Below are 26353 nucleotides of genomic sequence, written 5' to 3' on the forward strand. Positions count from 1 at the left end.
TTCACATCGACCCGTTAAGCCATTTTCAAAATATTAAAATGTATTAAATTGATTTAATTAATTTTATTTTTTTAGAATTTGTTCCTGCATCAAAAGGTTCCTCTTTGGTCCAATTGAGACTCTAGAGGCATTTGGGTTAAATGTCTTTTGGCATTTTAGGCCTATCACTACACCAAAGGGATTATCACAGCATAATCACTTCCAGCAAAAAACAATTCCCACAAGAGGCCAACTTCCCTTTATATAAACAGTAAAGAAAATGCAGTAAATAGAGCAGGAAACAGTGATTTTAATGACTAATTTTTTCATCACTAATTATCATTTGAATTACTTAAAGTGCTGTGCAGAGGAGATCCCCTCACAATATGGTGGATCTGAAGACAATTGCAGAATCAAATTTATAAGTAACTTTTTGTGTGATATTAAAAGAGACACAATTCAAAAGGTTTTAGGGGAATAAAATTTAGATCATAAGTTATTAGTAACTTTATATGTTAGTAGAATCTGATGTTGGTTTTATTTATTACATCACAAAAACCAGCACAACTAAGACGACTGCACGGAGGTTTATATCCACTGGATACACAAAGTCTTCCCTACTGATCTTTCTGCAGACAGAATCCACTGCTTTATTGCATCACTCATTTCCTTTTTGACTCAAACAGGAAGCAGCTCCACAAAGTCTTTCATTAAAGCTAAACTGATTCCAGTCTGAACTGTGAGGAAGATTAAAGGGAAAAAGGCAAACAAAGATGTAAACCCAGCCTCACTGACGCTGTTTATGACTAAGTATACAGCAATAACAGAAGGTGTAAAAAAACAGCTTCATGCTTTAAGTTATCAACTATCAACATACAATACCCACTATATTTTCTCACTATATACTGTTTTGTTGTCAGTGTTACACTGATGAACAGGACATACACACACAAACTGGTGTCATTTAGATGTACCAAATCCAAAATCTAAGCTTCTCCCAAAAAAAAAAAAAAAAAACACACACACAGACCAGCGAGACACACAGAAAGGGACATGGACACACACTTCTACACAAAAACTTCTGGCATGCCCAAAGCTCATTAGAGTCCAGACCATCACCAGGACACCAACCACACAGAAAACAGAGAAAAGAGAAAAAAAATATTACCTCAGGATAAAGGCATGCAACTCATGTAAATCACAGTAAAAACCAAAGAGTGGTAAAATACACTTTCCCTTTGTGTGTATTGTTCCCTTTCATTACTCTCTCTCTCTTTTCAGTCTCTCACACTTTTTTCTCTCACGCTGTTTTAACAATTTGCTGCTGGCTTTCATGCCACAAGATTATTATTGTACGTATTACAGACACTATAAAAGTGCAAAACCTATACAAAACTGTACGTAACTTTTCCGGTCACTAGGCTACTTGCACAGATTCAAAAAAGAAATTTCAATCACCCTTGTGTATTTCTCCACTTTCAAGTTACACTGTTTAGACATGTCAGCATAGTTTTTACTTCATAACAGAATCAGAATTATTTCAAACACAAATGAAGAATTATAATAAGTACTGTGCACAGCGTCTAACAGCTTTAAACTCTCATAACTTCACAGCTCAGCGTGATTTGAAGAAACTATGGTGAGCAAACTTGCCTCATGACAATTTCACCCTCTTCACCCATATGAAGATCTACAGCAGACATTTCCCAACAGATTAGGTAGATGGAACAAAACCACAGAAGTTCCAAGAGTACCAGCATAAAGTGTAGCAACATTGCTCTTAGAAAGTATAATGGAATGTCTACAGCAGCCACACATCACAGCTCAGTGTGTATGGGAGAAAGGCACACGATAATAAACACAGAACATGGGTTTAAAATCAAAAAAATGACTAAGACAATAGAGCAAATTCTCAGTTATCCTTTCCTGATATTTAGATCTAGAGGTATTGTTTGAACCCACACATTTATTTCCAGTGCTAAAAAAAATATCGGAGCATATATAACTGACAGTTGCTTTTGTTGCCCAGGTTTCACAGGGCAAGGTTGAAAGTATCATAAGTTGTCATTACAAGGAATCTTTGAGAGGAAAGTATTATAAGCCATACCACAAGATGCAAGCTACTCATCAGCAGGAAGAATCAATTGGCCAGGTAGCGATTTGCAAAGAAATACAGAGGTGAACCATAGAAGTTCTATGTAGTAAGAAGTAAGATCTAAAAGACCAAGAAATCTCTGAGATCTGAGAATCTCAGAATCTAAGCCTCCTGTAAACTGGTTAGAGAGGCAAAAGAAAATCTAGAACAAAAGACAGGAGTGATTCTGCACCCTTGTACAGTGCAGTGTTGATCACACGAAAATGATCTCTGCTTGTGTCATTAGAAAGTCACCGTACTCATAACCTCATCACAAATGTCAGTGTCAAAAGTATGCAAAACAACAGCCAAATTAGCTAGAGGTATTCTGGAAGATCACCTTGTCATCTGTTAAGCATGGGTGTGGAGCTAATATACTTTCAGGTTCTGTAGCCGTCAGTGTCACTTCACTGTTATTATGGGTCATATAAATGCTTATAACGTTGCATCATATTCTGTCAAAGAATATTCAAACTGCTGTGTGTTTTTTGTTGTTGGTACAAGTTTGGATTTAAGTCCAGCACCATTTCGATATGTTTTCATTTTTTAACTAATCAGCATTGCTAACACTGCACAACAGATTCACATTTTCCAATGATCAGTTTTTCCTTTGTAAACTGACTACCGGTAGAGAAGAGAATAACCAAGTTAGTGTTACAGTGTTAAGCAGAAAGGCTGTGTTGCTGCATTAAGCATTCGGCACCTCTTTGAGACATTTAATAGCATTGCTGTGGAATGCAGGGAGGAAAATCACTCACCTCACTCATTTTCTACCGCTTATCCGAACTACCTCGGGTCACGGGGAGCCTGTGCCTATCTCAGGCGTCATCGGGCACCAAGGCAGGATACAGCCAACCCATCGCAGGGCACACACACTCTCATTCACTCACGCAATCACACACTACGGACAATTTTCCAGAGATGGAGGAAAATCACAGCGAAGGTATTATGAAATTCCTTTAGAACAAAGGCATTTTAAACAGTGAAGGCAAGGCAAAGGCTGTGGGGTAGAGGCCAGATGGGCAATACTAAGAAATTCAACTATCTCAGACCTGCCTGTCCTTCATGCATAGAGATCTGCATAAAGTGCAGAAGGTTCTTTAACAGCAGAGTATGCTGGAACTCTATAATATGGCAAAATGATAGATAAGCCAACCGACAAATACAGAATGATAGATTATCCTGATGTCTGGGAAACATACTTTGTTTACTTTAAATACCTGAATAACACTGCTGTTAAGTAGGAGCTAATATGTGATGTGACAGTGAATAGGTTTCAGAGTGTAAATGAACTGTATTGCTACTAGAATGTGTTAATGCGTGGGAATAGTTTGGAGAAACTCTGGTTTGATGGAATACAAAGACCTCATACAAAGTTTTGTTTGTGCCATAGACAGCAAATAGGCCAGTGGCCTCAATCATACACACACAGCTTTTTCAAAAGAGGTCTTCTGTTTTTTGTTCATTTGTGTGTGTATATGTATATGTAAACAACATGCAGTTTTTAAATGAAGGTTTTTACTATTAATAGAAAACAAAATCCAAACCTACATGGCCCTGTGTAAAAAAGTGCTTAGCCCCTAAACCTAATAACTGGTTGGGGCACCCTTAGCAGCAAGAACTGCATTAAGCGTTTGCGATAACTTGCAATGAGTCTGTTAGAGTGCTGTGGAGGAATTTTGGCCAGCAAACTTCTCTTTGCAGAATTGTTGTAATTTAGCCACATTGGAGGGTTTTCGAGCATGAACCACATTTTTAAGGTCATGACAGCATCTCAACAGGATTCAGGTCAGGACTTTGACTAGGCCACTCCAAAGTTTTCATTTTGTTTTTCTTCAGCCATTCAGAGGTGAACTTGCTGGTGTGTTTTGGATCATTGTCCTGCTGCAGAACCCAAGTTCACTTCAGCTTGAGGTCAAGAACAGATGGCTGCACAAATCCCTTCAGGATTTTTTGGTAGACAGCAGAATTCATGCTTCCATTCATCACAGCAAGTCTTCCAGGTCTGGAAGCAGCAAACAGCCCCAGACCATCTCACTACCACCACCATATTTTACTGTTGGTATGATGTTCATTTTCTGAAAGAGTTACTTTTATGCCAGATGTAATCAGACACATGCCTTCAGAAAGTTAATTTTTTGTCTCGTCAGCCCACAGAGTATTCTCCCAAAAGTCTTGGGGGATCATCAAGATGATTTTTTGCCGAAACTGAGACGAGCCATTGTTCTTTTTGCTCAGCAGCGGTTTTCGTCTTGGAACTTTGCAATGCAGACCATTTTTGCCCAGTCACTTTCTTATGGTGGAGTCATAAACACTGACCTTAACTGAGGCAAGCGAGGCCTGCAGTTCTTTGGATGTTGCTGTGGGGTCTTTTGTGACATCTTGGATGAGTCATCGCTGTGCTCTTGGGGTAACGGACGGCCACTCCTGGGAAGGTTCACCGCTGTTCCATGTTTTCACCATTTGCGGATAGTGGCTCTTACTGGGGTTCACTGGAGTCCCAAAGCTTTAGAAATGGCTTTATAACCTTTGCCAGACTGATAGATCTCAATTACTTTCTCTCTTATTTGTTCCTGAATTTCTTTGGATCTCGGCATGATGTGTAGCTTTTGAGGATCTTTTGGTCTACTTCACTTTGTCAGTCAGGTCTTATTTAAGTGATTTCTTGACTGCAAACAGGTGTGGCAGTAATCAGGCCTGTGTGTGGCTAGAGAGATTGAACTCAGGTGTGATAAACTACAGTAAAGTTATGTTTTAATGCAGGGCAAACACTTTTTCACACAGGACCATGTGGGTTTGGATTTAGTTTTCCCTTAATAATAAAAACCTTCATTTAAAAACTACATGTTGTGTTTACTTGTGTTATCTTTGACTAGTATTTAAATTTGTCTGATGATCTAAAACATTAAACTGTGACAAACGTGCAAAAAAAAAAAAAAAAAAACAGGAAATTAGCCAACACTTTTACACCACAGTATAATCATACTATATGTTGCTCCTTATACACTCTGCCTAGAGACCAGAAAGACAAGGGGCTTCATCTAATTCTTCCCTGACCTTCATTTTAAATAACCATGTTACAGATTCATGTGATTTTAAAACTAAATGATGATGATATTATTTTGTATTATAGTTGATATTATAGGTGTTTAATAGATTAAAAATATCAAAAACTGAACTTCAATTAAAAATAACAGGTTTAAAAGCATTTTATTCTCTCTGACCAACTACCATTATGCTAAACCACACATTTAATTCACAGTTTCTCTAAATATGACAAATTCAGACATTTTCAGAAAACAATTAAAGAGCACTTATAACCCACTGTATATTATCTCATATCCAACTATTTTGTGAGATTCAGTAAGAATCTGTGCATGTATATTTGTATTTATACAGTGCAGTCAGTCAGGGACATTCTACCCATGTTCCTGCTAAAAGTGAAATTAAAACTCATGAAGTAGCAGAGAGCCATCTCTAAACCAAAGGCCAGCTCAAATGGCTGTCTGTGCTCTCACTAATTTGGCAAAGGAGGAGTGTGAAATTTCACATCTGATATACAGTTCTGCCAGAAATCACAGCGGAATCAATCACTCCATTACAGCACAATGGAAGTGACACAGAGAGAAAGAGGTGTGATGAGTAACAAACAAAGACGTCATCATCTCCTCTGACTGGACATGCTTAGAGGGAACATCCTAGCTCATAGCTCACACACACACACACGTCATACAATTATTCATTAGAGTAAATAAGGTATATAGTGTGCACGTAAATGTTTTTTATGTAATAGACACAGACAGTCAGACACACACACACAGACAAACAGACACACACACACACACAGACAAACAGACACACACACAAACAGACACACACACACAAACAGACACACGCGCACAAACGCGCGCACGCACACAGACACGCACACAGACACGCACACAGACACGCACACAGACACGCACACAGACACAGTGTGCATAATAATACTTAATTAACAGTCTGTGATTATGTATTTACAGTTGTACGAGTATGGTCTGCATGGAAGACTCATCAGAAGGAAAACAATACATGACTTAGCACTATTTGGAGTTAGAATTTTTTTCAGCCGACGTCTGTCATTTCATGTATGGATTCAGACGGGACTAACATCTCTGTGTTTATTACGGAGGTAGGAGTGTCTGTGTTTTACATGTAGGCGTTGCACAAGATCACATGTCCAGGATGCGTGGATTGCATATAGTCATATGACCGATCAATAGTTTATTAACATCATATGGTTTTATATAGAACTTCTTATAAACCCACTGGAATAAATACGTTTTTATTTCATTTTCACGTTATGTAATTGACTATAGAAATGAAAGTACTCTTACCTGAAACTGATATTACAGTAGCCAGTCTTAACAATTTACGTGATTTGGCTCTTCTTGTTGATTTCATTTTTTTATTTCTTTGCAGGATAGCAAACACATTTACATCCATTATTGATGTGCAGAAAGCAGAAACTTGAATACCGGTGCGCTAGGGTTAATACGGTAGTTCACGCTGACCAAAACAGACAAAGAAAACGCGTTTTGGAAAATTTTCGGCAATCACAGATATTCGCATTCAGACGGGATTAGATTTCTCATAGGAGCACTGATTTTGCTGAAAAACAGTAGGTAATTTGCTCTGGAATTTTTACACAGGTCGTGTGAGAAAAAGACAGACATGGCAGATTCGGACGGGATTAAAATCCGAATAGGGCTTTTGTCCATAAATTAGGCAACAAACTCTGTATTTCTGCATTTGATTTAACACAGAAGCCATTTTTGTTTGACAATTCAATCTACAAAGTGGGTAAAAACATAGACAACATGTAATATGTGTTTTGTTAGCAATAAGCTATCATGCTAGTCTAAGTTTATGATGTATTTACTTTCTCAAAACAGTAAACTGTATGGTCAGAACATGTGTACACTGCTATATACTGTACATTATATTGCTATATATTTATTTACTGTTGACCATGTGCGTGACCACATTGTGTTCAGCTTATGCTGTGAAATCAAAGTTGAGGAGCCCTTCCAGAGTGGGAAATCAGAGTTAAACCGGCATTTTCTTTGATTTTAGAGTTACAGGCTGTAGCTGTTGTTCTGTTAACAATTCTTTTCTGGAGTTTTACAGTTTGTGAATTGTAAACTTCGATGATGAATACTAGTGTCATTATCACTGCTCTGTTTAGCTCTATAAAGATATTATTACACCTACAAATGGTAAGAGGCCCACTGCGGCAGAAAGTCACACAAAAAGGAAAAATGTCTAAGGGCAAACAGTGTGTTCCTGATGTAATGGGTAATTTTTTTAAGATATTACAAAGACTGTGAGAAGGAAAGAAGGTTTACGGAGAGGATAATGTCTATATCTCAAATGTGTGTGCACAAGGTGACCTTGCATCCCACACAAAGACTGAGATGATGGCTCCCTTTTCCCCATGGCCAGATTTTCTGGACTAGCTTCAGTTTTCTTGATGTAGTGGGGCTGGAAACATTTCAGAAACCTGACAATTGTGAGTAACAAAAGTCTCTCTAAAACCCCTCAAAACAGGCTTAGTCTATTCTGTACAATGCAGGGCTGTATATTGTTAGAGCTCAACTGCCTAATATGGGGTTACACTAAAAATTCAGAACTGAGGCAATATCTAACTTGGTGGTAATTTTAACTAAATAATAAAATATGTTCTTTAAAATAATATTTTTTCAGTTGCTTACAAATGCTACTAATTAGTGACCTAGAAAAGAAATGAGTAGTTAATTATTGTTGAACATAATTTGGTAAAATATGAATCAGCTTTCTTCCAAATAACTGTCATTAACTAGCATTTCTCATATGAGCTTTAAAAACAAACAAACAAACAAAAATGAATAAATAACTGGAAAAGGAGCACCCACAACAATCAACAGCAGAAGTGGCTTTTGAGGTATCTTTTGGTCTGGACTTTTATGTCTCAGTATCTTCTCATAAGTAAAAGTATCAAAAGACTTTTTCAAAATCAGACAAACTTAGAATAGCTGCTAACTAGCTAGTGCTCATTCAGTTTCAGTGACATCTAGCAAACAACACAAACAAACACACGAGCACATAAACACAACTGTATATTTACAATGTTTGCCAATTATAATAAAATACCAAGCTATCCTAGTTATGTCTATCTGCTATGAATTGATTACTGATGAACCGCCGCAGCTTCTATCACTCTGGGAGTCTGATTTGCTCCAAATATTTTTAAGTTTGAGATGTCAGTCATGTTCACTACTATTTCAGCAATTCTACATCCTAGGTCTCCAAGTAATCATATGGTTGATCTGTGCATTTGGTTGGTACATTTGAAGAGTGTGCTGTCTAAAAAACATTTAATAAACATTTTTTTCCTGTTCCCCCTCTAACTCTCTGTGAACTGGACAAAACCCAAATAATGTACTAAAAGCCTGTGGTCCAATAAACATTAATCCTTCCTCCCATTAAAAATACAGTGTACCTGAATGTGTCATAAGATCCTGAAGAAGCAGTGGATCAATGCAGCTGTGTAAGTGCTGCATCAGGGGCATCAGGGGCTTTTCTGTGCAGTGAAATACTGGAGGCAATAAAATGCGGATGAACGATAGACACAAATATTTAATATAGAAAAATATAATTACCATATTTTATTGAAATTTTAGAATAAGCCAGACCACACATGTAATAATGTCCTGTGCTACATACAAGATACAAATGCAAACAGAGATTATTTTCTTGCCTAGCCCTAGCAATGATGAAGTTTCACTTCCTGTTTACAGTATCCAACACAACGCTCATTTTGAATGCAGCCTTTCATGGCTGGTCTCACAAGTGGCCCTCTATGGATTCATGTGCTCCATGCCCTTGCCTTGTTGTGCTTTACTGCTTTAACCAATCTAGCCTCAACTAGTTAATCTCTTGATCTGCCACTCTCCGTTTTATTCTTTCTAAGTTCAGGTCATGTGACTGAGCAGGCAACCTTAGTTCTCTTTATCCACCCTTAGAATCCACATTGCTGTGAGAGGATTACATTCCACACATAACCAGGCCAGATGTTAAGGACAAAAATAGACATTTATCCTCTGCTCTGCTCCAGGAACCAACAGTCTACACCTGAGTCTTAATTAAGTCTGCCTGTTCTCACACAGTCCAAAGAGTCCACTGGATTTACACTTATAAAAATCCATTTCCTAAAATCGTTTAAAATAATTAACACTTTTCAATCCCTATTTTGTCTTGCAATGTCTCTCACAGTGGCTGAAGCATGAAAGGTGGTCTCTCTCTCTCTCTCTGACTAGATTGCTCATCATCTGTAGACAATAGGCTGTTGGTATCGATTATGGCCTTAGAATGTCCTCTTGTTTGCAATTAAATGACACAGGAACTCAACAGGAATACCAGAAGAAGAAACCAGAGTGTGTTATATAAATTCCTAAAAGCAGCATTGTGAAACCCTTAAAAAATATTTCAGACATTTGTCCTTGTTGTGACCCTGTCTGAATCAATATGAAAAGCTAATCAGAACAGCTGCAGGTTACAATGATAATTAAAATAGAATATCCTACAAAAAGAAAAATCAATCAACCACTAATTCTTGAGATATTGTACCTAGTGGCATAGGCAAACATGAAAAGAATAACCAATCATGAGGCCAAACTTAACTCTTCAGTCTCTACCACCACAATAAGCCGACTGACTGTGGATATTGTTCTCAGGGTGATGAACAGTTCTGGGATTTGCCAAATGTGTTTTATAAAGTTGAGTTTTATCAGAGCCTTACTTAGCGTCTGCTGAGTCTTCAACATGCCTTTCAACGGATTTCAAATGAGAGTTCATCAATAAGTTTAACCTCATTCTAGAAAACTGTTCCTAACCGTCATTAGTTGTCAATGTGTGATCAGTGCTTGTTGTGAATCACTGCGGAGAGAAAAATGAGGTGTTAATGAGCCATGCAGACAAGACGGTGTACAAAATGTACAGATGGCTTGGGGGTGATATTCTGTCCTTGAGACTGGGTTTCTCCATGATGTTGTGAATATCAACTCCACACCCCTGCTCAAAAGTGACAAAGAGCCAAAGAACACAGCCCCTGTGTGAGTACATTTATCAGTTTGTTGGGACAAAATGTCCCCAAGATAATAAAAAGAAAGATAAATAACCTTATGACGGCATGTAGCTGATCCCTATTAACACAGATCTTGTTTTGGATATAGTATATTTAATGTATATATAAGATAAACTTAAATAATAACGTTAGGTTTCCTCCATAGTGACCTAAAATATACAAATACATGCATTCATACTGTGTACGCAGACACACACGCAGACACACACACATGAATTTGATAGTAATGTAATGTGTAATTTAGTTAAATCGCTTAAAATAACAGTACGTTTTAGTTATGACCATGCCTTTTTATCTCCATGGAGACAGAATTTTAATCTTGGTTTCTTTAGGCTATAAACTTTAACATAAACGAGGCATTAACATTATTTCACCCACCTGCTTCCCTGGTTGACTCTTGCAAATTCTGACTAAACAGACCTTTATTGACTCTTGCAAATCCTGACAAAATCTTCCATCTTTACCTCTTTTATTGTTGTTTTGAGTCACCCAGGAGGCTATTGAAGCCATTGAAACATCAGTTCAGCAGGGTTTTTTTTTTTTTTTTTTTTTTTTTACCCGTTAGCTACTTTTCTACATACAACATCCTGCATTGCACGGAGAGGCACCACAGACTAGGGATGCTTTCAGCAGCTAAGAAAGAAGTAGTTGAGAAGAGTACCAGTCTAATGAATCTGGTGAATGCAACTGTTGAGAAGCGGGGACCTGTTGTACACTTAACTTTAGCTTTCTATTATACTAACTTGGCTACCGTATCACTCTATGGGGTGTTTGTGAGCAGTGAAAAACATTGTTTTAAAAGTCTGATTAGACATTATTATGGCCAATGTTACAGATTAGTCTCAAAATACAGATCAAATACAGATTACAGTTACATTCTTGTGATGAATTAGCTTAAGTTCCTTGATTTTTTCTTAATTGTTTTGTTTTTATTGTGTTGCAGAAAGAGATGGGAGAGAAATTAATGTTCTTGAATTTCAATTGGGTAAATGTTATAAGGCCATCTCTATACATTCTACACAAAATGTACCATTCTGCAGTGCCCATCTGTCCAGCAGCTTAGGCTGGTTTAATACTGTGTTATGTAACAGGGCATTCATCCCAAGCACACCAGCAAATTGACATCTGAATGGCTAAAGCAAACAAAAAAGTATCACATCAAAGTTCAGACCTCAATTTCATTGAGATACTGTGATTGGATCTTAAGGGAGCTGCACATAAACAAATGCCCTCAAACATGAAACAAAATAAACGAAGTAACATTATAAATAAGAAAGACCCAAAATTTCTCTAAAATAATGTGAGAAACTCCTACAGAGAATGTATATTTCAAATTTCTGCTAAAGGATGACCTATATGTTACTGGTTTATATTTTGGGAGGAAAATGACAACTTTTTTTCCCTGTCAGTCTACTCTCCAGAAGGTGGACTGCATGTTCATTTGGTTTAAGGTCTGATATATATGAGCCAGTTAATATCTGTCCAACATGACTGGACTTTGAAAACTTCAATATGATTTTATATATATATATATATATATATATATATATATATATATATATATATATATATATATATATATATATATATATATATATATATATATATATACATACATACATACATACATACATACATATACACACACACACAGTACGATTCTGGGCCATATGCAAAGTTGCTAATCTGTAAGTAAATTTCTGATGTTGGCCTGATTACTTAATTTAAAAAAATAATAATAATAAATAAATAATTTGGTATTTTTCCTCAATTTTGCCTCTGGCAATGGTATTAATGTTTGCTAAATAAGGGGTTTAGTACCTTTAGTTTAGTTTATTTAGCGATTTATTATTTTACATACCATAAGCAATGTGGCATGTGCATAAACTAAAACTGTGCAATTTTCATTGTGGCTCGACTTAAATTAAGCAAAGTGCATAATACTGTAATGTTCGGGTGATACATGCTGTTATGCTTCAGGCGTTAGTATGGTTTGTTACTGTGAATTCTGCTGCTGTTTTGTATGTAAACTGTTTTTATTACTAAAATAATACAATAGTGAGATTTTATGGCTTGAAATTGTTGTTTATATTTATTGGAAGGGGGCACGGTGGCTTAGTGGTTAGCACGTTCGCCTCACACCTCCAGGGTCGGGGTTCGATTCCCGCCTCCACCTCGGGGGTTTCCTCCGGGTACTCCGGTTTCCTCCCCCGGTCCAAAGACATGCATGGTAGGTTGATTGGCATCTCTGGAAAATTGTCCCTAGTGTGTGATTGCGTGAGTGAATGAGAGTGTGTGTGTGTGTGCCCTGCGATGGGTTGGCACTCCGTCCAGGGTGTATCCTGCCTTGATGCCCGATGACGCCTGAGATAGGCACAGGCTCCCCGTGACCCGAGGTAGTTCGGATAAGCGGTAGAAGATGAATGAATATTTATTGGACACAGATAATTAATATCATCTGCAGATATAGATATAGATGCATCCGTCACACAGTAACACAAAGATCTCTTGTTTAAAAATGCCTGTATATCCACCCACTTGGACTGTAGTGCTTATTATAAAGAATGTTTGAGGTAGAGTATCATAGATTATTTATATTATGCATACAATATTTACAGGTCCAGCGTAGTTATATAAGGATGATTACATGCATCTTACTATTGCAGTCATCTTATTTTTAGCATTCTGACAAAAGAAGCTCTTAGGTTAAAATCACTTAATTTAAAAGAAACCACCAAAGCCAACCACCAAAGCAGCACAGAAAAAATTCCATGTATATTTTACATTTACAGCATTTAGCCAACTTTAGCATATTTTAGCTTTATAAGTAGTCCAAAACTACTTGGAAATATACTTGGGTATCAAAAGTTAAAGGAATGTGAATTGTAGCAGTTAAATAACAAATTTCTATTAAGGAACTACAGTCTTCCCCCACACAGACCTCTGTGACAAAAAATAAAACAACATTTAAAATATATAGTCATTGGATACACTACAAGCTCACAATGATGCTGATAATGATAAATAATGTGAAACAGTGTGTTTTTGGGTCATGATGAACTTCAACACAGTGGATGGATAAGAAAACCGACAGGCAGTAATAGGGGCAAGGTTAGAAACAAATAACAGTTTCTCAGACTGTTCGAAACAAGCTCAAAATCAAGCCCAAACATTATAGTACTCACCAGTGAGTGAATTTCTACCATTGACTTCCTTACTATATGAAAATGGCAGCCATTAGCCATCCCGTCACATCGTAGCATAAAATTTGATTAGTATGTTCATTAGTAATTAGTGTTATTTAGTGTTCTATGTAAGCTGGTGAGTTCTAGCTACCTGTGATGCAATCCGCTCATTGTGTTTGCAGTTGTTTGCTGACTGTGGCTAGATTTAGTATTTGTCTGTTTTAAAACAAATCATCAACATAAATCTAAAAGAAATTAAACAAACTATAGACAGCATTACCTCATGCTATTCAGGAAAGTAAAAGGGGACCAATTAGCCTAATAGGTGTAGCAATAGCTTAGGTTTTTCCTTTCATATCCTCATCAACTATAACTCCTACACATTTCCATTTTTCACTGACTCCATGGGTTCTTTCCCAGAAAAAAGCCTCAAGAACTAGCTTATTCCACGCATTAAAACTATAAACTAATTTGCATAATATGTAAAACCTACGTCTGTTAAATAATCCTTGGATTTTTGTCCAGTGTTCACTCATTTAATGTTAAACTACTCAGCAATTATTGAAACACAATCATCATCATCACAAACATGCAGACATTTGTAAACAATATGACCAACACATGAGGTAGAGATTATTTTACTCAAAGAACTGTAACTCATGCATGCTTATGTGGATTTGCAAAAAAGAAAAATTGAAAAGCATAAATAAGGCAGAAGTCAGAGCAAGTTTGGGTTTGGGATGTGGTCATACAAAGGGGAAGGTGCGAAGGCTAAACAACTTTTTCTTTATAATTTAGTGATTAATGTCCCTGAGTGCCATCGGTCAATCAACAGATATTTGCCAGGGTTAACATTGGGAATCTTCATTAAACTTCTCAGTTTGGTTACAAACTCATTGTTATGTAATGAGATGGGTGAAACTATTAATGTTTTGCCATACATAAGCAAGCATATCTTTTGGGAAAAACAAATCTGTCTAGTAAATTTTCTTCAGGTTATGTTGTTTGCATTTAAATTTAAGGCATTATCCAGAGCCACATACAAAAGTGTTTAAGTCTTTATCAATGAATACATTAACTAGATTACAGAATACCATCCACCTAAAACTCGGTTTGGGTTTTTTTTGCACACAAACCTATAAAAAACTGGCTTTGCAATATGTCTTTGTCCACTTAATTAATTAAATAAATCTGAGATAATTTGCACAATATGCAGCTGAATACTTTGTGTAAATTTCAATAACTACCCAAATTATGTTGACATTGGTGAACATTACAGCCTCCACATTACAGCCTCCACACGCCAATTCTAAGACTACTGTGATCTGATAATGTGGATTTGAACCAAACTTGAAGATGTCTGCTGAGGTTGGGACCTGGTCATTGAATAGCTGTTTTTTAGACTGCAAATCTGCTTGAGCTGAGATTGGGTATACTACATCAATCTGCTAAAATGTAGTTTTGCATATATAAGCATGTCTTGAACAAAGAAGCACTGTAGAATTTCTTGTTTGTTTTGATTCCTTTGCTCGAACCATATACATTTGGGGTCAAAATACAAGAGAGAGTGAACCTAAATAAATATGAAAAAAGACTGACATTTGTGAACAGTAAGGCTGCCAATTAATCTAAGTGGATTTCGAGAATGCCTGCATGTAATTACAAAAAACTAAAAATAAACACCTATGGGAAAAGAACCTGGTGTGATATGCGACGGTTGGGCCATAATCTTTGGAAAAAGGAGGAAATAAATTGCAATGGTTAGTTATGGGGAACAAGTACAGGAATAAGTCTAATCAAGCTGAAATTTGTAAAACACCATAAATTGAGCTGATGAAATACTAGAAATGTTTCTAGATCTCCTTTGTCAAACCGTATGTGCATCTTCAGATTTCATTCCGTTTACAAACTTTAAAACATATAGAATTTATAAAATATTGAATATATAATTACGTAGGTCTGGTAAATGACATGCCTGAAAAGGTTTCTTTCTGATGCTAAAAATGATGAGTTTTAGATGAAAGAGCTTTTATGTAAAACAATCTGTATTTGTTTTCCAGTTGTTGTTTTTTTAATATACATTTCAAAACAGATATGATCTGAACAGATGTTACATCCAGTATTTCTTAAAGTGAAAGCTACAAGGTGTAAATCATTTTCATTGGGGTAAATCAAATCATTTTCATTTTTTCATATGGTAATGGTATGGTAATTTTAGAGTAGTTCATATTTTTTTTAATAAGACTTGGTTAAGATTTCATATACTGAGGATTTACTAATGATCACAGTCTTGTCCAACTTTGTTTGATGTAAAGCAAGGCAGGAAACTAGAGACAGGAAACAGCAATAACTCAGATTACCTTACATAATACCCCCATGAAGAGGGACAGTGATCAGCTCAGTATTGCAGCAAAATGATCATTATGTACTTTAACAGGATTCACTTTATATCCGGAATGGACCCTAATTCTATCTATCTATCTATCTCTCTCTCTCTCTCTCTCTCTAATATATATATATATATATATATATATATATATATATATATATATATATATATATATATATATATATAAATAAATAACAGATAGACAGGGAAGGTTGACATGGACAAAATCCTATACTGTGATTATACTGCCAGTGTAACACGCTGTGACATGTCTGGCAACATATTTCATATCTATTGCATATTGGTTATCTTACTTTCAGTATAGTAGACATGAATTCAGATTCATTGGGTCTGAGGAACATTATATAGATTAGTTAAGTGCCATTAATCAGCAAAACAATACACTAAACCTGAGACTAGTCAAATAACAAGCAATAAATTATGGATTATTGGAGGTCTATTTAAATATTGCATCCTTATGTAAGATCAGTAAAGGGAAAATTGTTATCCTTAAAAATAATGAAACCATGCAAAAAAAAAAAATATGCTCAATTTAAAAAAATATGCTCAACAAATAACTCATTGCAATCTAAAGCAAAATACAGGAAATGGGTTGACCTAAAATATAAGCCTGTGTCGTATATAGGGAATTGAACGCATTTCACAATTTAGGGAAAACATTCCGATGTAAAATATGAGCAAGCTTTAAAGAACACTACGAGAACAATAACAATACGCTCGAAAATATATTTCCGCTGTTCGCAATCAGTGAAAGAGCTGCGTGTCAAAGCCTACCTCCATATATCCAGCCAGACCAGGGACAACGATTCCCAAAATCAAAATAGACACCGCCGGGATTGGATCCATCTCCCAAACAGCGTCCGGCTTCACCTCTGCTTAAAGGATTCTGTCACCAGCCTTTACACCGCAGCAGTTGTTCAACTGCTCCCTTGTTAAATCGTCGATCCTCTCGGGAAAGTGTTCTTTTCTTTCCACACGAACGGCGCATGTAGCTAAAGCAGCCACTGCGTGTGCGTTTGTCTAATCACGGAATGTACTGCGCCGTCTCCTGTCAGACGTCCAATCAGCGTTCAGCACCCCGCCTACACGCGAACGCGCGCCTCCTACTGGTTGATCAGACTCAGAATCAGACTAGGACTCAGTTTTATTCGCCAAGTGTGCGCAGACACACAAGGAAGTTGTGATTTTTGAGTTTCTCTTGGTACGTACATACATACATACATACATTTATACATACATATTTACATATATACATACATACATGCATACCTACTTTCATTCATACATACATACATGCATACATACATACATACATACATACATACATACATACATACATACATGCATACATACATACATACAAGCATACATACATATATACATACATACATGCATACATACAAACATGCATACATACATACATACATACATACATGCATACATACATACATACATACATACATACATACAAGCATACATACATATATACATACATACATGCATACATACAAACATGCATACATACATACATACATACATACATACATACATACATACATACATATTTTCATACATACATGCATACGTACATAAAAGCAAACATTTATACAGTAAGGATTTACATATTTACATAGTTCTTGAGAAAGAGACAGTAATTAGAGATGGAGAATGAATTACAAAATGAATTACAGAACACAGGTAATAATATAGCTGTTAAAGCCAGATATGGCATGGGGAAAAACTGTTTTTGAGACTAGATGTTTTAGTACACAGACATCTGTAGCTTCTTCCCGAAGGGGGAAGAGCAAACAGGTTGTGGTTGGGGTGAGAGGGGTCTGTAATGATGTTACCTGCCCGTTTCTTCACTCTAGAGTTGTACAAGTCCTGGAGGTTGGGCAGGTGTACACCACTAATTCTTTCTGCTGTCCGAACAGTCCGCTGCAGTCTTCTTAATTCTGATTTGCTGGCTGACCCAAACCAAACAGTTATAAAAGAGCACAGAACCGACTCAATAACAGCTGAGTAAAACTGTGTCACCTGTGCATGGGGCAGGTTGAACTTTTTCAGTTGACAAAGGAAGTACAACCTCTGCTGGGCCATTTTCAATAGTCCATTTGAATGTCCACTCTTCTCTCTTCTGAAAACAAATTTGCTCCAATCACTACTCTCTCCCATCTGGGAATACTCTCTATCACCTCATCTAAGTCACTCCAGAAACTTTTCTTCTATTCTAACTCACAGCCTACATGTGTACTGTAGCACAACCACTGCCGACATTCAACATTACCCCGATTTCTAACTTTAAACTGATTACCATGTCTGACAGTCTTTTCACCTCTAAAACATTCCTCACAAGCTCATCGTTCAGGATCGCTCCTACCCCATTTCTCTTCATATCCACACCGTTTGTATCCCCCTCTGATACTACCTCCTTTGCTCCCCTTTCACCTGGTCTCCTGCACACACAGTATATCTACCTTCCATCTCTCCATCATGTCTGCCAGCTCTCTACCTTTCCCTGTCATTGTACCAAAGTTAAGAGTCCCTATTCTCAGACCTATACTCCTGCCTTTCCTCTTCTCTCTGGCTGCAAATCCTTCTTCCTCCTCTCCTGCTTCAACCAACAGTAGACCAATTTCCAGCAGCACCCTGTAGGTCAACAGTGCTAGTGGCAGTCGTTGTTAAACTGGGCCTGTATGGAATTAACACTGATGAATCCCATGGTTAAATTTGGGATGTTTTATGTCGGATGTTCTTCCTGATGCAATTCGGCAAAGAAGTCACTGGCTTGCAATTTCTGTGGCTAGATTAAAAATTCAGATGTAAATGCTCCACAAAAATCTCAAATATGAGAACTTCAGTGTGACAACTTAAATGAGTTTAGACTTCAGTATATTAATGGGCCTCTGTGGTTGGGAACCAACTATAAAATCAGCATCTGTAACTCAAAAATAAAATATAAACACAAGTCAATAAAAGCCGTTTCTTTGGCTATTAAAGCCTACTGCCAAAGAGCAGACAAAGCTTATGATTTAATGGGTGGAAAACAAAACAAATTTCATTAAATTTACATTAGATACACAAAGATCGTGTAGCCATTCACCATGACTAATAATAAGTAATTAAAGTGTTGAAATTGTAGTGTAAAACTGGCTTTAAGCACTTTTATTATTGCACCGAAAATTTAAGATAGAAAGGAAACTCTCACGAGCATGAAAGCGAGGGAAGTTTTGAGAGCAAGTTGTGTGATTGAGTGTGCGCTTACAGGTTTCCAAAAAATAAGAACAACGGATTCACGCATGAGCATGGTGATTTTGAGTTTACATACAGTTTCGTGCATGAGCAATTCAAAGTTGTGCACAAACAGACTGCAATTGTGTGAGAACAAAAGATATGTGCTTAGTAGCAGCTGAAATCTTTGTCACAGACTGAATTACCGTGTTCTGAAACTTTAGCAGAAAACCGAGTAAGCACCCAGAGGGCACATTATGTCTGGAAAAGGTACAGACATCTGGAATAGATCGCGTACTATGTAAATCTTATTTTAATTTAAATTAAAAAACCTGCCCGAGTGGTCACTTGTGCCAATGGAATCAACCTACCAATTCGCATTTACCTCAGACAGAGAGTTGACATCTAAGAAACAGGTGCGTTAATGTTTGGTATCTTGAAATCCGTTTAATGTCAAATATCACCTTTAAATAATAATATTTTAGCATTGACACACAGCTCATCACTATTTCTTTTGTATAATAGTTAGGGAGGTCATATCCTTGGACATAAGGAGATCTACACAATTTTAAGTAGGTGATTTTAATATTATGGCTGATATATGTTAAAAAATTGTTTGTTTACTTAGCATCCTTGGTTGGCAACCCACACAATTTTTAATTACTTAGGTAAATACTAGAACTTGTAAAGGGAATTAAAGTAAATGATCATTAATATTTGGTTGCATATTGTTTCATATGGCATCACACTGGTGAAACACTGACATCACAAAACTGTTGCTTTCCTCTTTTGTGACACTTTTCCAGGCTTGTACTTTTCCCAAGCTTTTTTTTTCCAGGTGTTGTTTGTTTTGTGGGGATTCTACCTTCAGTCTACTCTTGAGGTAAATTGCATGCTCAATTGGTTTAAGCTCTGGTGATTCCCTTACCAGCCTTAAACATTTTTCCCCACGGATGAAGTCCTTTGTTGAGCTGGCAGTGTGTCATTATCTTGCTGCATGATGATGTCTGATGCATTTCTTTGTACATTTTTCAGACAAAACGTTCCTGTAAACTTAAGTATTAATGATGTTGCTACCATCAGGAGTAGATTATAATTACCTAACTGACTGTAGTTTTTGTCTTTCTCTTCACAGCTCCTTCAAAATTTAAAGTAAACTAGATTTGTAAAGTTTGTCGCGACAAACATTGATGTTGGCTTTGACGATGCAAGTATTCGTAAAGGGCGGTGCGTTTTGGAGGCGAGTGGACATAGGGGTCAGTGTTACTTTTTGTCACATGACGTCATCAGAATACCCGTGAGGAAGTTCCCCTCATTGTTCTGAGTGTTTTGATATGTCACATGTCCATGTTGTAAAAAGTTTTTGATTTTGCATATTTTGGGGGCGGGGGTGCGGCACAACAGAAAGGCCAGTCGGTACACCAATTAAAATTTAAAACAATAAAACAATTACATTGCTCAGAGTATCACCCTAAAGGAGCTGGCCGAGTTTGGTGTAGATAGTTCGAAAGCTTGCCGAGTTATAAATCTCCAAAGTTTATAATGGGAGTCTATGGGAAAAAAGGCCACTTTGAGACCCGGTACCGGCAGTACCAGTACTCGGATCGCTTAGAAAAGTCATAGCAACTTCAGGCCAGGGTCTACAACATATCCGAATTTGGTGCATGTGGCTCGAAAGCCCTAGGAGGAGTTACTCTTGATAAATTTTTGTCTAAGCTTAAATAGGAAAACGGAATATTGGCATCTACAAAGCCTACAATAACTGCATCAAGCCTGTGACTCTGGCATCAGCAAATTGATTCCTCTTTTGTGATGCTTTTCCAGGCTTTTACTGCAGGCGTTTTAGTTATTTTTTTTAAGACATTCCAAATTGTTGTATTGTCTATAGCCAATGTTTGTTCAATGCTGCAGATTTTTCTCAGCTTCAAAATGGTTGCTTCGCCAGTAAATATAGATAAATAATGCTAACACTGCTCATCATGGAGGTTTGTCTGAGGAAAAGGACGGTCTAGTTGGTCTGGTATGCACAGAAATTCCAGATACATTATTCATTTCCAGAACTAAAAGTTATGTTTGCTACACGACCTAGGAGATCTCAACTGGTCAGCATCAGCTGAAGAAAGGGACTGCATTGGGTCAGTTCCTGGCTGATTGTGTGATGAACGCAGGGAAGGAACCACATGCTGTCGAAGAAGGGGCTGAAACATTTGTATTAACTCAGCCATGTAGTTGTATAAGTGGCCCAACTCCTGCTGCAGAAAACATCCCCCAAACCATGACACTTCCGTCTCCACCTTTCACTGACTTCTTTACACACATTGGGTTCATGCTTTCCCCAATGGAACATAATGTTTCCCACCGGACCCAAATAAATAAACCTGCTTTCATCAATAAAGTGATCTTTGTACCAGTTCTCCTCTGTCCACATGACATGCACTTCAGCAAAGGTTAGTCTAGCCTTTTGATTCTTTCTGCTCACTGCAGAGTGGGCTTTCAGTCCAAATTCTCTTAAACATCAAGACTCTATAAAGAGACAGGTCCTTACTCTGTTCAGAGCTGAACTGGTGAGCAATCTCATCTGCAGTTTTAAACCAATTGGCCACTGAGATTAGGCTGCCAGTTAAATAGGGTTTGTCAAATAATTAAAGAAATTAACACCAGGTGCCAAATTAACACCATTTACTGGGAGGTATCTGATAGTGTTCTCTAATTTTGATCAGTGTTTTTTTTTTATTCTCATTGAAGTGTTTATTCTGTGCTTCCAAATATATGTAACTCAAAATATGCTTAAAATGTTCTTTTACTCTGGTTTATTTAGGAAATTTAGATCTAATTCTCTAATTTTGATCTCCACTGTATATAAAGACAGATAGAGATAGATAAATAATCTCTTTATTAATAATGTTTTGGATCACCATTTGCATTTCATACAGCTTCTAGCCTTATTGGAATAGATTCATACAATTTCTGAATCTATTCTAGTAGAATTTTGTACCATTCACCTATCAGAATATCTTCTAGTTGCTTCAGAGAGATTGGAGCAGAGAACCACCTTCTCTCAGGTCTCTCCAAAAGTTCGCACATGTTGAAGTTCATACTGGTGCTCTTTAAACCAAGACTGAACTGTGTTGGCTGTGTGTATGCCTGGAAACATCATTTGGACCATATGGCACTGATCACTTAGAATTTTCAAATACTTGCTGGCAGTAGCATGACCATGTTGGCTAATGATGGTGTCTACAGAATACTAAGCTATGGCTGCTAAACTCTTCACAGATCCACCCCATGTTTGTGAGTAGGAACCAGACAGTCCAAGTTGTTTGCTTCCTTGGAGGTTCTTCATACATAAACTCTACCTGCTATTGGGAATACTATAAATGATGATTGATCAGACCATATCACTCAGGTCTTTAGCCATCCAGGTTTTATGATTATGCCAACAACTTTTTCACATTTTTGCACTGGTGTCTGTGATTAATGGTTTAGCATTTGCAACTCTTCCATTAATGTTGGCCTTGTAAAGTTCTCTGCAAACTGTTTTTCTGGAATCAGGGTCTTTAAGGTGGAAAGGTGCTTGGCCTTTTTGATGCCCCTGGCTGCCAACTGTGCAGTGCCTTCCAATAATGACAAGAGTGTGTACACCAGGCTTTGTTAATATGAATGCAAAATCCTCCGCCTCTGGTCTTACCGGATTCGTCTGTTGTTCTCTCTGCCTGGAGTGTGTGGTGTCCAACTAGCTTGATAGCATTGTCTGGTACACTGCCGTTGAGCCATGTTTCAGTGAAAATCATGATATTACAGTCCATAAGCCTTTTAGTGTTTGTTAAGCAAAGTCAAATGTCAACAATTTTGTTCACCAGGGACCGCGCATTAGCGAGGAAAATGCTTTTAAATTTAATCTCAGTATATCAGATGATGTTATCCAAGTGTGAGGGTCAAAAGCTTCAGGTTTCGTGGTGTGCACATGATGGAGGACTTCACCTAGACTCTCAACACCACCTGACTTGCCAACAGACCCAGAGTGCCTTCCCTTCTGTCAAGGCTGAAGAGAGCTAAACTTCCCTAGCCCCTTTAACCACAACACCCTACAGAAAATTGTGAGAACAGCTGAAAAGATCATCACGGTCCCTTTAACCACCCTTAAAATCTCTTTCAACAATCTCTGCATCCTCTCATTCATCTCATATACTCTTTACCTTCCTGCCAACTAGAAGAAAGTACATCAGCAGACTCTGGAACCAATTGTTCCCTGAGGCAGTCAGAGTACTCAACACCCTGCTGCCTCCTACCACCCACCTACCCCAGTATCACTCAAACATTGAACACTTGCACTTTCCAAAACTTTATTTATTTATCCTTTTGCTGCCAGTATTACTGTAAAAAAAAAAGTTGTTATAGCCTTTTTGCCTACTTTTAATGATTGTGATAGTTTACTCAGCACAATCAGAAACTCACTAATTATCTAAAACATGTTGCACATTTATAAACAATGTGGAAGCAAAATGGCAATCAGTCATTGCATGGCAGTGGTTATTTAAATAAAACCCTTTCTTACAGCTGTCCACTTGAGCAGTTGATGCAACAAATGAGTATACATTTTCTTGTATATCTCCAGAAAGCACTAGTAATATAGGACAGAAAAAATCAAATATTAAATAGAAAATATGGAAGGTAGGGCTTGAAAGAAGGCTTTAGCCCTTACTTGCATATAATAGAAGAATTGGACAGGAATAGGAATAGGACAATATGTGGCCATTCTCCAAATTTACTATATCCGGTAAGTTGAGAAGTGGGGCCTCAATGGTTCAGACTTGTTTGTCTAGCACAGTGTTACTCATTGCGCGGCTCGTGAGCCTCCTGCGGCTCGCCAAGCTTTAATATGCGGCTCGCATGGCAGTAAATAATACGATGATATGATCATGTGGTTAAAATTTATTTTTCATTTAAATAACATTAAAAACAATCAGGGAAGCATAGAAAAACGAATGTGCTCTATTACAAATAATAATATATATTTATATATATTATTTGACTCGTCACTGACTCACTGCGTTCTGCGCAATAGCCAGTTTTTGGCGGCCTGCCAGAAGCTAGTTTGTGTTTCATGCTAGTTAACAACTTGTGTTTACTGTACACACGGACTAAAAAATGGATCGATTTCTTATCAAACAATCCCGCGCACAAAATGAACAGCAACAAAGCAATGTGACAGTGACAAAAGAGGTAACTGATGGGGAGCATGCATCATCCGCAACTGGAGTAATAATTGTATTGCAATATTGTACATTGTATTTAAGCAGATAAGCTATTTAAGACTGAATAACTTGGCATACTTTGTGGTGAAAGTGGCTCTCCTATTGACTTTGTCCTATCAGTGTGGGTCACATGAAAAAAATAGTGAAGACCACTGGTCTAGCACATCCCACTGATGGGAAGTCAGACTGAGGTCTGGGAAATTTGCAGGCCAAAACACCACCTTAAATTCACTGGCATGTTGTCAGTGTGGCAGGGCACATTATTATACTGAATGAAGTCACTACCATTTATAAACACTGTTTAAGTAATTTAGTATGTGTCAAATTTACATTCAGCTGAATGCCAAGAGTCCCAGCAGAACATTGCCAAGAGCATTACATTACCTCCACCATACCCGTTGGCACTTAACCGATGGCAAAGGTGCCATCTCTTCTTCAGGTAAGTGACACACCTGGCTTTAAACAAGATGTAAAAGAAAACATGATTCATCAGAGAAGGCCTCCTTCTCCAACTGTTCCAATTCTGATGCTCACTTGATAACTAACTTGTCTCTTGGACATTTCACAAAAATGAATAAAACTATAAATACAAATATGAACATAGATAAAGTAATATGTTAAACATTGTAGTCATTGTCAAATTGCTTTTATATAAGCAAAATAACAAACTCCAGACCTTATAAAAGTAATCCACTTTGCTTTGTTCATTCACATTACTTATTGCATTATTGAGATAGAACTGCACAGTCTGTTCCATGTTATTCCAGGTTATACAAAATAGGTTTTTTTATTCATATTTTTTTCCTAGAAATGTGCTATTCTACTTTCAGCGCTGGTTATTTGTGTAAACCGATTAAAAATGTTAGAATTTTAGGGGCCTTAAGAAGGTTGTCAACTTCTAAACATAAACATGCTGATCTGGCCCAGACAGATTTAGTCTTTGACAACCCTGATTTATATAAATCCAAATGTACACAGTGTAAAACTGTCTATTTTTGGTACATAAATTCAAATTCAAAAATACAATTCAAATTCTGTGCATATCTAGAATAAGGCGTACTGTACCATAACACCCAGGTACTAGTCTGATGACTGTGTTTAGCTTTTTAAACACAATGAGTGGTTTTACTGATTTTTACCATTCAAGTGTAATTATTAAACAAGAAGAGGAGTTTGTGACCACAGTAGAGTTAATTGGCATTTAATTCCTAATATTCACACCTACGGATGTTCTAATTGATTACAATAACACAAGATGTGCTCAGTGTCTAGGGATAAAACACATTAAGCTAGAATGTGTATCACAGGGCTCAACCAGGAGTGTGCTGGGGACTGCCGATTCCTGATAGCTGCTGTTATGAACTTTCCAGCCCAATTCAGATAGGATAAATCTCCAAAATGGCAGCTATCACTACAGCCAGTAACAACTGGAAGGATTCAAATGTGTCAAAATAGTCAATGCAATACAGTCAGTGCAGGGGGTGGCCAAATCAGTGAGCACATTGTTCATGCTTTTATATGAAATTTTAACACTGGACGTATTACTATAAATCTTGCACCTAGAGTATTGTAGCTATTCACTAAGATTAATATGAAATTTAGGTGCAAATTAGAGGTATTTCCACCAATTGTGTAGTGGAAAACAAGAACCTTCAAATGCAAAACAGTGCAAGGTATATAAAAGGGACAATGGCTCACAAAATAAATAAATAAATAAATAAATGATAATCTAATTATGAACTCAGGTACTGCTACAGCAAGCATGCGCTGCATGAAATGTTTGAGTGACTAACTAGTGCCAAACAAAAATGCTAAACAACTAAATGCTAAAGGTGTTTACAAATCTCTCTCTCTCTCTCTATATATATATATATATATAGTTATACCAAAATATTTTATAGCAGATAGCTCCATATTTTACTTATGTGGCGTGGTAGGTGAGAAAGGATATGACTATTGTATGATAGCATTTACTGTATATACTGGATATTCACT

At 37.1% G+C, this 26353-nt stretch overlaps 1 protein-coding gene across 2 annotated transcripts in view; it reads right to left on the minus strand.

Annotated features, from left to right (window-relative positions):
* Positions 1–16912, minus strand: part of aplp2 (amyloid beta (A4) precursor-like protein 2) — a 52212-nt gene extending 35300 nt beyond the window's left edge. Inside the window, exon 1 of one of the 2 annotated variants that reach the window (XM_060877675.1) lies at positions 16647–16912. In XM_060877675.1, the coding sequence (XP_060733658.1) occupies positions 16647–16718 (72 nt within the window). In that variant the 5' untranslated portion in view covers positions 16719–16912. The remainder of the gene's footprint in view (positions 1–16646) is intronic. The other variant, XM_060877676.1, reaches the window with a different exon arrangement.
* Between the last annotated feature and the right edge of the window lie 9441 nt (positions 16913–26353).

This window comes from Tachysurus vachellii, chromosome 9 (genome assembly GCF_030014155.1).
Source record: "Tachysurus vachellii isolate PV-2020 chromosome 9, HZAU_Pvac_v1, whole genome shotgun sequence".
Classification (NCBI taxonomy): domain Eukaryota; kingdom Metazoa; phylum Chordata; class Actinopteri; order Siluriformes; family Bagridae; genus Tachysurus; species Tachysurus vachellii.